The sequence below is a fragment of the Salmo salar genome, chromosome ssa09, assembly GCF_905237065.1.
Source record: "Salmo salar chromosome ssa09, Ssal_v3.1, whole genome shotgun sequence".
NCBI classification, from domain to species: Eukaryota; Metazoa; Chordata; class Actinopteri; order Salmoniformes; family Salmonidae; genus Salmo; species Salmo salar.
Window position 1 is genome coordinate 77,012,729 of NC_059450.1, and position 14,510 is coordinate 77,027,238.

Genomic DNA, 14,510 nt, shown 5'->3' on the forward strand with positions numbered 1-14,510 from the left:
TTTATCCGGTGTAGTAATCATATGGACAAACATCTAGTGGGTAAATAAAGTATGACCTGGTTTATCCGGTGTAGTAATCATATGGACAAACATCTAGTGGGTAAATAAAGTATAACCTGGTTTATCTGGTGTAGTAATCATATGGACAAACATCTAGTGGGTAAATAAAGTATGACCTGGTTTATCCGGTGTAGTAATCATATGGACAAACATCTAGTGGGTAAATAAAGTATAACCTGGTTTATCTGGTGTAGTAATCATATGGACAAACATCTAGTGGGTAAATAAAGTCTAGCCTGGTTTATCTGGTGTAGTAATCATATGGACAAACATCTAGTGGGTAAATAAAGTCTACCCTGGTTTATCTGGTGTAGTAATCATATGGACAAACATCTAGTGGGTAAATAAAGTCTAACCTGGTTTATCTGGTGTAGTAATCATATGGACAAACATCTAGTGGGTATGAAAAGGTGTGTAGATGACATTGTGTTTTGATTTGAGAGAAGAAAAAAAACACTGCTATGGTTACACTTGCTACCCCATCGATGACAAATCTGATACACTCTGTAAATAAATATATTTCAAAATATTCCTCAAACTGTCAGTTATATGTCGAATATAAAATATTGTATGTTGCCTACTTAGATTAAGGATTCGCAAGGAGTGGTGTGATGGTACAAACAGACTGGTATCCAGGCACATTTTCAATACTGTCATGATCCCTTTTATTTACAGACATAATAGGCCATAGGGCAATGATGCATTCTGCACTAAGCAGTGATCAAACAGTCCTGAGTGACAGGGGTTGGGAGCAAACAGTGGGCAGTAACAGGAACACATCCAAAGAGCAGAGAGAGAGAAAGAGAGATCGAGATCGAGATAGATAGAGAGAGATCGAGATAGAGATGAGAGAGAGAGAGAGAGAAAGTTGATGGTTGTGATAGCGCTGGATCGATCAGGCCTCATCTGGAAGAGCCATATGAAGCCATAGCTACCTAGTCTTTGCATTCATGCCCAGTTACCCCTTGACACCCAAATGCATGCTGGTTAATGATTGACATTGACCACCCATGGCTGGAGACGCACAGCTGGGAGATGTAGAGACAAACAGCACAGAGAGGGGACAAGGCAGTCCCTATGATAAAGGAAGAGAGAGAGCGTAGTCGGACTGTTAGACTCCAACCGAAAGCTATAGATCAAGCGCTCAAACTAAGAGGATATTTATCTATTAACTAAGGGATTAAATCTTCAGCTAAGTCAGGATACATTGAGTTTATATATTTAGTGGGGCATATGGCTGAAAGCCTCTTGTGATTGTAGTTATCAGTCTAATTCATTTACACCTTCTGGGTTCTCAATAATTGGCCTGTCGATGTGGATGGCTGGCGTTCTCTCTCATGGTGTTCTACTCTCTGGGTCCAACTCTTCCACCACAGACTACATCAACCTCACTGATACTGGGGGCACAACGAGAGCACCTCAGCCCTGCTCCGGAGCACCGCCTTCAAAGTGTGTGTGCTCTGCGTCCTCATCCCCATACCGGTATTTGCCATACTGGGCAAACTCCTCATCGTGGCTTCTGTCGGACGCTTCCGGAACATCCAGATGCCCACCAACTCCTTCATTGTCTCTTTAGCAATGGCGGACCTCCTGGTTGCTGTGCTGGTGATGCCGTTCAGCCTGTTGCGCTCTGTGGACACCTGGTGGTTTGGACGGAACTTCTGTGTGGCCCACTTCCTTTTGGACATGACCCTGTGCACTTCCTCCATCTTCAACCTCAGCTGTGTGGCATTGGACCGGTACGTGGCAGTGTGCGACCCACTTCACTACCCCACCCGTATGTCTCCAAGACGGGTCACTATGCTCCTCCTGCTCTCCTGGCTGCTCCCCCTCCTCATCTCCTCCCTCTGCGTCTCCCTCAGCATGTACTATTTGACGCCCCCTACTGGGTACAGGGGCACCCAGCAGGAAAGCCCAACCTGTGTGGCCCAGATCCACACACCCTATGCTGTGGCTGACTCTACGGTGTGTTTCTTCATTCCTGTTGTGTTCATGCTGTTTGCCTATGGGAGGATCTTTATGGTGGCTCAGAGGCAGGCCAGGTGGATCCATGCCATGGAGAACCATTCAGGGCAGCTCCACATGGACCAGAACCCTACCAGGGAAGATCCAGCACGGCCAGACCCAGCCAGGCCAGACCCAGCCAGATCAGATCCAGCCAGGCGAGTCCAGGCTAGGTTGGGAGGCTTCTCCATCAGAAAGGAGAACAAGGCTGCAAGGACCCTGGGTTTGATCATGGGGGCTGTTCCTAATGTGCTGGCTCCCCTACTTCAGTATCAACATAGCCTTTACTCTGTGGGGAGACAGGATCAGCCCCATAGTCCTGGAGGCCTCTATGTGGCTGGGCTATGCTAACTCATCTCTGAATCCTTTTATTTATGCCTTCTTCAATAAAGACTTTCGCCATGCGTTTGTGGCCATCTTGGGTTGTGAGATACTAGGCAGGCAGATCAGGGGGTGTTTGGTGTCTACTCAGGAGATCAGTAGGCAGGTACATACTGTAGTTACCTTGGAAACCATCTCAAAATGACTGCCGGAGTGCAGGTAGATTCCTTTTATTAAACAGAAAATGTATTGGTTACATACACATATTTAGCAGATGTTATTGTGGGTGTAGCTAAATGCTTGTGTTCCTAGCAACAGTGCAGTAGTGTCTGACATCTCACAACAATACACAAATCTAAAAGTAAAAGAATGGGATATATAAATATTAGGACGAGCAATGTCGGAGTGGCATTGACAGTAGAATAGAGTACAGTATATACATATGAGATGAGTAAAGCAGTATGTAAACATTATTAAAGTGACTAGTGTTCCATTATTAAAGTGGCCAGTGATTCAATTTCTATATATAGAGAGCAGCAGCCTCTAAGGTGCAGGGTTGAGTAGCTGGGTGGTAGCTGGCTAGTGATGGCTATTTATCAGTCTGATGGCCTTGAGATAGAAGCAATTTTTCAGTCTCTCGGTCCCAGCTTTGATGCACCTGTACTGACCTTGCCTTCTGGATGATTGCGGAGTGAACAGGCCGTGGCTCGGGTGGTTGATGTCCTTGATGATCTTTTTGGCCTTCGCTGTTGCGCCTTCTTCACCACAGTGTCTGTGTGGGTGGACCAATTCAGATTGTCAGTGATGTGTACACCAAGGAACTTGAAGCTTTCCACCTTCTCCACTGCGGTCCTGTCAATGTGAATAGGGGTGTGCTCCCTCTGCTGTTTCCTGAAGTCCACGATCAGCTCCTTCATTTTGTTGACGTTGAGGGAGAGGTTATTTTCCTGGCACCACTCCGCCATGGCCCTCAACTCCTCCCTGTAGGCTGTCTCATCATTGTTGGTAATCAGGCCTACTACTGTTGTTTCGTCTGCAAACTTGATGATGGAGTGATTGAGTTGGAGGCGTGCATGGCCACGCAGTCATGGGTGAACAGGGAGTACAGGAGAGGGCTGAGCACGCACCCTTGTGTGGCCCCTGTGTTGAGGATCAGCGAAGTGGAGGTGTTGTTTCCTACCTTCACCACCTGGGGGGCGGCCGTCAGGAAGTCCAGGGCCCAGTTGCACAGGGCAGGGTTCAGACCCAGGGCCCCGAGCTTAATGATGAGCTTGGAGGTTACTATGGGGTTGAAGGCAGAGCTATAGTCAATGAACAGCATTCTGACTTAGGTATTCTTCTTGTCCAGATGGGATAGGGCAGTGTGCAGTGCGATGGCAATTGCATCGTCTGTGGATCTATTGGGGCGGTAAGCAAATTGAAGTGCGTCTCAGGTGTGATCCTTAACCTGTTGGGTCTAGGGGGCAGCATTTCCACGTCTGGATAAAAAAAATGTACCCGATTTAATCTGGTTACTAATCCTACCCAGTAACTAGAATATGCATATACTTATTATATATGGATAGAAAACACTCTAAAGTTTCCAAAACTGTTTGAATGGTGTCTGTGAGTATAACAGAACTCATTTGGCAGGCAAAACCCTGAGACATTTTCTGACAGGAAGTGGATACCTGATGTGTTGTATTGACTTTAAACCTATCCCATTGAAAAACACAGGGGTTTAGGAATATTTTGGCACTTCCTATTGCTTCCACTAGATGTCACCAGCCTTTACAAAGTGTTTTGAGTCTTCTGGAGGGAGATCTGACCGAACAAGAGCCATGGAACGATGATGTCCCATTAGACACCTGGCGGCGAGTTCATCTTGGGTACCCTCGTTCCAATACGTTATAAAAGAGTATGCATTCGTCCACCTTGAATATTATTCATGTTCTGGTTAAAAAAGGCCCTAATGATTTATGCTATACAACGTTTGACATGTTTGAACGAACGGAAATATTTTTTTCCCCTCGTTCATGACGAGAAGTCCGGCTGGCTTACATCATGTGCTAACGAGACGGAGATTTTTGGACATAAATGATGAGCTTTTTTGAACAAAACTACATTCGTTATGGACCTGTGATACCTGGAAGTGACATCTGATGAAGAGAATCAAAGGTAATGGATTATTTACATAGTATTTTCGATTTTAGATCTCCCCAACATGACGTCTAGTCTGTATCGCAACGCGTATTTTTCTGGGCGCAGTGCTCAGATTATTGCAAAGTGTGATTTCCCAGTAAGGTTATTTTTAAATCTGGCAAGTTGATTGCGTTCAAGAGATGTAAATCTATAATTCTTTAAATGACAATATAATATTTTACCAATGTTTTCTAATTTTAATTATTTAATTTGTGATGCTGACTTGACTGCCGGTTATTGGAGGGAAACGATTTCCTCAACATCAATGCCATAGTAAAACGCTGTTTTTGGATATAAATATGAACTTGATAGAACTAAAAATGCATGCATTGTCTAACATAATGTCCTAGGAGTGTCATCTGATGGAGATTGTAAAAGGTTAGTGCATCATTTTAGCTGGTTTTATGGTTTTGGTGACCCTGTCTTTGACTTGACAAAACATTACACACAACTCTTGTAAATGTACTGTCCTAACATACTCTAAATTTATGCTTTCGCCATAAAACCTTTTTGAAATCGTAAAACGTGGTTAGATTAAGGAGATGTTTATCTTTCAAATGGTGTAAAATAGTTGTATTTTTGAAAAATTTGAATTTTGACATTTATTTGGATTCAAATTTGCCGCTCTTGAAATGCACCTGCTGTTGATGGAGTGCACCACGGGTGGCACGCTAGCGTCCCACCTAGCCCCAAGAGGTTAACTATCCTCTCAAAGCACATCATGATGACAGAAGTGAGAGATACGGGGTGATAGTCATTTAGTTCAGTTACCTTTACTTTCTTGGGTACAGGAACAATGGTGGACATCTTGAAGCAAGTGGGGACAGCAGACTGGGATAGAGAGAGATTGAATATGTCCGTAAAACTCCAGTCACTTGTTCTGCGCATGCTCTGAGGATGCGGATAGGGATGCTGTCTGGGCCTGCAGTCTTGCGAGTGTTAACACGCTTAAATGTCTTACTCACGTCAGCCACGGAAAACGAGAGTGGGCTGGGAGCGGGCTGCGTCGGTGGCACTGTGTTATCCTCAAAGCGGGTGAAGAAGGTATTTAGCTTGTCTGGGAGCAAGACGTCGGTGTCTGCGATGTGGCTGGTTTTCCCTTTGTAATCCGTGATTGTCTGTAGACCCTACCACATGCGTCTTGTGTCTGAACTGTTGAATCGCGACTCCACTTTGTCTCTGTACTGACTTTTTGCCTGTTTGATTGCCTTATGGAAGGAATAACTACACTGTTTGTATTCAACCATATCCCCAGTCACCTTGCCATGGTTAAATGCGGTGGTCCGTGCTTTCAGATTTGCTCGAATGCTGCCATCGATCCACGGTTTCTGGTTTGGGTATGTTTTAATAGTCACCATGGGAACAACCTACCCTGTACACTTCCTGATGAACTCAGTCACAGTGTCCGTGTATACGTCTATGTTATTCTCAGAGGCTACCCGGAACATATCCCAGTCTGCATGATCAAGACAATCTTGAAGCATGGATTCTGGTTGGTCAGACCAGCATTGAATAGAGTTTAGCACGTGTACTTCCTGTTCGAGTTTCTGCCTATAGAGAAGGGGGGAGCAAAATGGAGTCATGATCTGATTTGCTGAAGGGAGGGTGGGGAGGGCCTTGTAGGCATAGGCATTTCGAAAAGGCGAGTAGCAGTGATCTAGTGTTTTTCCTAAGCGAGTACTACAGTCAATGTGTTGATAGAACTTTGGTAGGGATTTCCTCAAATTTGCTTTGTTAAAGAAAGGTGCATGTTTTAAGATCTGACAAGTCTCCCATTTCACTCCCTCTCTGTCTCTTTGTGCTGGTTTGTTGAAATGAACCTGTAGCTATATCATTGTTTCTTTCACTGAATAAAAGAGGAAATAATATGGTGTCAAGATATTCTCTTTATCCTCACTGTCATGAGATTGTTATCATTTCAAGGTGTCAGTGCTTGCAGTGTCATTGCGTTGTCAGGGTGACAGAGTAGTTAACCAGGCTATGTGGGAGCCAGCTACGTAACACAATGTTTCTTTCACCCTATCAGGATCAGGAAGAGAAAGAGAAAGCTTCTACAGGGGCAGATGTCTTTATGCAACACTCACTCCTATTTGTAATAGGACCATATTACCACAATTTAAAGGGGAACCTGAAGCCTATGACATCATTTGGAGTGACATTATCCTCTATGGGCTAGGTGGGACGCTTGCGTCCCACCTACTCAACAGCCAGTTGAATCCTGTGGCGCGTTATTCAAATACCTTAGATATGATATTACTTCAATTTTTCAAAAATATGACTATTTTACACCATTTTAAAGATAAGACTCTCGTTAATCTAACCACACTGTCTGATTTCAAAAAGGCTTTACAACGAAAGCAAAACATTAGATTATGTCAGCAGAGTACCGAGCCAGAAATAATCAGACACCCATTTTTCAAGCTAGCATATAATGTCACATAAACCCAAACCACAGCTAAATGTAGCACTAACCTTTGATGATCTTCATCAGATGACAACCCTAGGACATTATGTTATACAATACATGCATGTTTTGTTCAATCAAGTTCATATTTATATCAAAAACCAGCTTTTTACATTAGCATGTGACTAGCATGTGACTAGCATTCACACCGAACACTGCCGGTGAATTTACTAAATTACTCACGATAAATGTTCACAAAAAGCATAACAATTATTTTAAGAATTATAGATACAGAACTCCTCTATGCACTCGATATGTCCGATTTTAAAATAGCTTTTCGGTGAAAGCACATTTTGCAATATTCTCAGTAGATAGCCCGGCATCACAGGGCTAGCTATTTAGACACCCAGCAGGTTTAGCACTCATCAAAATCAGATTTACTATAAGAAAAATGTTATTACCTTTGTTGTCTTCATCAGAATGCACTCCCAGGACTTCTACTTCAATAACAAATGTTGGTTTGGTCCAAAATAATCCATCGTTATATCCAAACAGCGGCGTTTTGTTCGTGCGTTCTAGACACTATCCTAAAGGGTAAATAAGGGTGATGAGCATGGCGCAATTCGTGACAAAATCATTCTAAATATTCCCTTACCGTACTTCGAAGCATGTCAACCGCTGTTTAAAATCAATTTTTATGCCATTTTTCTCTTAAAAAAGCGATAGTATTCAGACCGGGAATCTGCGTTTAGATAAACAGACAAAGGAAAAGAAAGCATTCGGTCGAAGCGGGCATGCGCCTAAGCCCATAGTACTCTGAGTGGCCACTTGCCAAAAGCGATAAAGTGTTTCAGCCAGAGCCTGCCTCGATATCGTTCAACTTTTTCCCGGGCTCTGAGACCCTATGGAAGAGGTAGGAAGTGTCACGTAATTGCACAGATCCTGAGTCTTCAATAAAAAGAGCCAAGATGAAACACTACTTCTCAGACAGGCCACTTCCTGCTTGAAATCTTCTCAGGTTTTGGCCTGCCATAGGAGTTCTGTTATACTCACAGACACCATTCAAACAGTTTTAGAAACTTTAGGGTGTTTTCTATCCAAAGCCAATAATTATATGCATATTCTAGTTACTGGGCAGGAGTAGTAACCAGATTAAATCGGGTACGTTTTTTATCCAGCCGTGTCAATACTGCCCCCTAGCCCTAACAGGTTAAACTTCACAATCCTACATTTTATATTATTTCAATCTGTTCTGTCCAAGGTACAATTCTACTTATTGCTGAATGAACAATGGAGTTTATTTTATGGCTGCTTTTGAAATCATTGACTTCAATCAAATTGTATACACACCTGAGACATGTTTGTAAAGCAACAGATGGTCACTTTGGTGAGAAACAGTTCTCCATCTGACTTGGCCTATGTTCAGTAGAGGGTGAATTACCTCTGTCACTGACCAACATCTTAGCACACTGCCAGTGATTGTGGCACCATTATCAATGTTTATGGTTCTATGTGTGTGGTTGGTTGACGGTGTACACTATTTAAAGGAGCAGAGTGGCATCTCACCTCATCTTCATCAATTAGCTGCTGCTTCCATCGCTAAGCTGCCAGGCTTACACTGCGAGATACGAGATCCACGATGAATTCCTTAAGCACATTGGTAAGAAACTAGCTGTCTCCTACTATTCTATATGGCATCTGAAAGCAGTACAAAGGAATATGGTGACGATATTGTTGAAAAAGTCAGCAAAAAGCTTCCGATTTTTTCATACTTCTCATTTTGTATTCAAGAGAGAGTGAGAGAGAGAGAAAGAGAGAGAGGGTGAGAGAGAGAAAAAGAGAGAGAGATGTTATTGCCACATGCCAGGTGATGATTAACCATCCTGTGTATTCAAAGCATCCCGTATGACTGTACCATTGTATAATCTTCAACAATTCTATTTTAGCCAACACTATAAACTGTATGATGACTTCTTACCATCTTCTCTCTCCTACCTTCCACCCAGTGTTTTGCTGCCAGTGGAGAGAATGGAACAGTGGAATCAGCAAGAGGATCTATCTAACCCTTCTCTACCCACAACAACTGGGTGCTGCCTTAAAGAATAAACTTTGCTATAAAACCTGACCCAATCCTTATGTTCATTTTTACCTTGTATGTCAAGTCAGATATTGACAATATGATTGTAAACCAGTGGTGAAAATGACATTGAATATCAATCTCACTATAAGCCCAACACACCAGATATAACTGATCACAATCATCAATCAAGAAGATTAGATGAATCAGGTACAAATCCTGGTCAAAGCTGGTATAATGTACAGTAGGTTCAATGACTGTATTGTAGGCCAGTTGTGTTCATTAAGTATGTACTGTATGTAACACATATTTTTGGAACATTTTGCAAGTAAGCCAACAGTAGTGAAGAGGGCACGGCAAAACCTATTCCCTCTCAGGAGACTGAAAGTATTTGGCATGGGTCCTCAGATCCTTGTGAAGACACAACAGTGGTAGACCTGATCGCTGACAACGATGAGACAGCCTATAGGGAGGAGGTCAGAAACCTGGCCGTGTGGTGCCAGGATAACAACCTCTCCCTCAACGTGATCAAGACAAAGGAGATGATTGTGGACTACTGGAAAAGGAGGACCAATCTCGCCCGCATTCTCATCGATGGGGCTGTAGTGGAGCAGGTTGAGAGCTTCAAGTTTCTTGTTCACATCACCAACAAACTATCATGGTCCAAATACATCAAGAAAGACGTAAAGAGGGCACGACAAAGCCTATTACCCCTCAGGAGACTGAAAAGATTTGGCGTGGGTCCTCAGATCCTCAAAAGGTTTTACAGCTGCAACATCGAGAGCATGCTGACTGGTTGCGTCACTGCCTGGTATGGCAACTGCTCGGCCTCCGACCGCAAGGCACTACAGAGGGTAGTGGATACGGCCCAGTACATCAGGGCCAAGATTCCTGCCATCCAGCACCTCTATACCAAGCGGTGTCAGAGGGCCTTAAAAATTGTCAAAGACTCCAGCCACCCTGGACATAGACTGTTCTCTCTGCTACCGCACGGCAAGCGGTACCGGAGTGCCAAGTCTAGGTCCAAGAGACTTCTAAACAGCTTCTACCCCCAAGCCATAAGACTCCTGAACATCCAATCAAATGGCTACCCAGACTATTTGCATTGCCCCCCCACCCCCACCCCTTCTACACTGCTGCTACTCTATGTTATTATCTATGCATAGTCACTTAATAACCCTACCTACATGTACATATTACCGCAATTACCTCGACACCGGTGCCCCCGCACATTGACTCTGTACCGGTACCCCCTGTATATAGCCCTCCTATTGTTATTTACTGCTGCTCTTTAATCATTTGTTATTCTTATCTCTTACTGTTTTTGGTATGTTCTTAAAACTGCATTGTTGGTTAAGGGCGTGAAAGTAAGCATTTCACTGTAAGGTCTACACCTGTTGTATTCGGCGCATGTAACAAATCCATTTGATTTGATAGTTCATGCCTTAGGACCTCCATCAATGTCATTGTGGAGGAAAAGTAGGCCACCATTTTTGTCAGGACTTACTGGGATTTTGAGGTTGAGAAATCTGGGCTGTGAGAAATGCCTAACAATCCAGATGTTGCAGGAATTCATTATATTTCTTGATCACTTGCTGCTGGACACTTGGTGAGATATCAACATCTATATTGGGATAACAGCATTATTTTACAAAGTATCTTGAGAGATTGACAAAATCGCATCTGCCATCAGTGTGCATATTCAATCTCTTCATCATTTATAATTGTAGTATTTATAAGGATCCACAATTAGCAGATGCCTATAGGCTACTCTTCCTGGGGTCCAAACAGGAAACAACACAACAAATAAAATATAGCATATACACTACCGTTCAAAAGTTTGGGGTCACTTAGAAATGTCCTTGTTTTTGAAAGAAAAGCACATTTTCTGTCCATTAAAATAACATCAAATTTATCAGAAATACAGTGTAGACATTGTTAATGTTGTAAATGACTATTGTAGCTGGAAACGGCAGATTTTTTATGGAATATCTTAATTGGCGTACAGAGGTCCATTATCAGCAACCATCACTCCTGTGTTCCAATGGCACGTTGTGTTAGCTAATCCAAGTTTATCATTTTAAAAGGCTAAGTTATCATTAGAAAACCCTTTTGCAATTATGTTAGCACAGCTGAAAACTGTTGTTCTGATTAAAGAAGCAATAAAACTGGCCTTCTTTAGACTAGTTGAGTATCTGGAGCATCAGCATTTGTGGGTTCGATTACAGGCTCAAAATGGCCAGAAACAAAGAACTTTCTTCTGAAACTCCTCAGTCTATACTTGTTCTGAGAAATGAAGGCTATTCCATGCGAAAAATTGTCAAGAAACGGAAGTTCTCGTACAACACTGTGTACTACTCCCCTTACAGATCAGCGCAAACTGGCTCTAACCAGAATAGAAAGAGAAGTGGGAGGCCCCGGTGCACAACAGAGCAAAAGGACAAGTGCATTAGAGTGTCTAGTTTGAGAAACATACGACTCACAAGTCCTCAACTGGCAGCTTCATTAAATAGTACCCGCAAAACACCAGTCTCAATGTCAACAGTAAAGAGGCGACTGCGGGATACTGGCCTTTCAGGCAGAGTTCCTCTGTCCAGTGTCTGTGTTCTTTTGCCCATCTTAATCTTTTCTTTTTATTGGCCAGTCTGAGATATGGCTTTTTCTTTCCAACTCTGCCTAGAAGGCCAGCATCCCGCAGTAACCTCTTCAGTGTTGACGTTGAGACTGTTTTTTTGCTGGTACTATTTAATGAAGCTATCTGTCCGGCTGGACCTAGCTATCTAGCTGGCCGGACCAAGCTATCTGGATGGCCTTAGCTTTCAGGCCAGTCTGTCGGCCGGACCAATCTATCTGGCCGGCTGGACCTGACCGGATAGCTACGTCTGGCCTACCATATAGCTAAGTCCGGCCGGCCAGACAGCTTGGCCAGCCAGATAGCTAGGTCCGGCCAGATAGCTAGATCTGGCCAGCCGGACATATTTATCTGGCTGGCTGGACTTAGCTATCTGGCAGGCCGGCCGGACAAAGCTATCTGGCCAACCGGAATCGGCCCACTGGGACATCTTGGGCATTTTCCTGATCATTGGGTCAGACTCGGAAGCTCTCTTCTCGACTGACAATGCAGGTTCTTTCTCCTCATTTTTGTCAGGATCAATTTCAAGTTTACTATCAATCAACTGCATTTGTATCTCCTGTACTTGACCCAAAGGTGAAAGTACTTGACTTGTATTTCGCAGCCGGTTCGGGTATGCACCTCACGCCCTTCTTTCTGCCCCGCTTCTTCTCACCATCATAACTCTCCCTTGCCCTGTCCTCTGACAAGATGACTTCCATCTCCATGTGGGACTTCAGGAAACTTAGTATCGAGCCACCCGCTGCTGGAAACATAAGGAGCGTATCTTTTAAATTAGCGAGGGGGGAAAAGGGTAGCATTTGTAGCACAATGGGTACTGTATCCACACAAATACGTTTTGAAAAACTGAGCATCAGGCAGACATATGATACCTCCTCCCCAGTTACTCTCCCATTTTCTGGAGCATAGTATTACAATAAATATAATGGAAATGTTCTCTCAGATCATGGCATTTTTCCATGGGATTGCAATAGTCTGGGCTGCTTTGTCTGTACTACTTCTAATTGTATGGGTGGCATATGAGAACTATGTGCTTTCAAATAAACATCATTGAACATCATCATTGAACATTCCCATGGCGTCATTGAGTTTGTATTGAATACTAAACATTCAATGCCTGTGGTACACCCAATATTGCCACCAGTCCATGTATGTCCATTCTTGTAATCCCAATTCTGTGGTCTGGGAATATGTACCACCTGAACCAGAACCTGACTCCCACTAATAAGTAATACATTACAGTTACCTCTATGGCCTCAGACGATGTATTCATTAGCATTGACTTGAATGCATATGCAGCACAAAGTAATGATGTTGTTACTATAGAAACTATACAAATAACTACAGTTTCTTCTACTTTCAGATTCCCAGATGTAACAAATGAGTCGGTCTGAGTGAGGAAACAGCACCCTAAACCCCATACTATATACCTTCTATAAACAGCCCTTATACACCAGACAATACACCCTCCTATAAAAAGCCCTCAATGCCACATACTATACACCTCCTATAAACAGCCCCCTTTACAAAATACCATACACCTCCTATAAAATGCCCCCTATACCACATACTATACAACCCTCCTATAAACAGCCCCCTATACCCCAGACTAGACACCTCCTATAAACAGCCCTAAACCCCATACTATACACCTCCTACAAACAGCCCCCTATACCCCATACTATACACCTCCTATAAAAACAGTCCCCTATACCACATACTACAAACCTTCTATAAACAGACCCCTATATCCCATACTATACTTGTTTGGATTTTCGTTATTTAGCCCTCCAAAAACGCTCACCAGGAAGCACACAATGTCATGACTCGTGTTTTGTCCTTAATTTTATTTTAAATCAAATGACCACAGGTCATAAACCTGAAATACAACAAACAAGTAATGACAATATATTATTCAGATATATTATTTAGTATAATAATAATAATACATCAAAATAAGCCTGCAACACCATCAAAGATGTGGCGAATCTGGCTTAAAACAGCGCCGACTACATCACCCAGAATGCCCAGCGCCAGAGGAGCATGCGCACAGTGACTCTGCCGTCACAGGTTGCTATGGACGCTGTCACAGGACACAGAACCCATGCCACCACATGCCTCGTCCAAAGGATTTACACAGAAACGCAACAAAATGCGGCACTCCACCATGGATCACCGAACCAAACCACCGCTATCACCACCGCCACCAGAAACCAGCAGAGTGCTCCGAACAATCAGCACAATGCAAATGGCTGATAATAATAGCCTAATGCTATATAGCATCTGGGTCGCTGAGCTACCGCACCCAGCGAGCTACAAGTTACTCCCGGCCAACTAACACCAACACAGTGAGGTAAACGTTCAGTGCACAAACATATAAGTGACTTAAACATCAATGCTAGACTGAGTAGTTCGCAGTTACATACCAACGGGCTGTGTGCTCCTGATGATTGTCTACGGGGAAGTGATTACCAGGTGCTGTAATTTAAGTCTCTAGTGAAGCTACGCATGCGCACATAACGTAACATATTTGAGCATCTAAGAAACTTAAAGAAATCACTCATTCCCCATTTAATTGAACACATCAGACCCATTTGCTTCTCTTTTATCTATTTATATATATATTGTTTTCTTTTCCTGAGTGAGCTAGAAATCTCAACACCTCCCACTTGGCCGACTGATCGAAGATCCAAGGAGGGCACAGTCTCTTGAGTCTCTCAGTGAGAATTTCAAACTAAAGTCCAGTCTTTGTAGGCATTTACAAACATGTATTAACTAAGGAGGTAGGCTCCACCACCTTTCCTCCTACTGAGTGTAGGTTTGCCCTCGAA

General features: G+C 43.2%; 1 protein-coding gene across 1 annotated transcript; it reads left to right on the forward strand.

Moving 5' to 3' along the window:
- Positions 1–839: 839 nt before the first annotated feature.
- LOC106611929 (5-hydroxytryptamine receptor 4) lies at positions 840–2,747 on the forward strand. Its single transcript, XM_014212602.2, has one exon. It carries the CDS (start codon positions 1,606–1,608, stop codon positions 2,413–2,415), a length of 810 nt encoding a protein of 269 aa, XP_014068077.2. The 5' UTR covers positions 840–1,605; the 3' UTR covers positions 2,416–2,747.
- The last annotated feature ends 11,763 nt before the right edge of the window (positions 2,748–14,510 follow it).

Excerpts from the sequence above, each read along its gene's own strand:
- LOC106611929 (XM_014212602.2), top strand. The coding sequence starts at position 1,606 with ATGCCCACCAACTCCTTCATTGTCTCTTTAGCAATGGCGGACCTCCTG.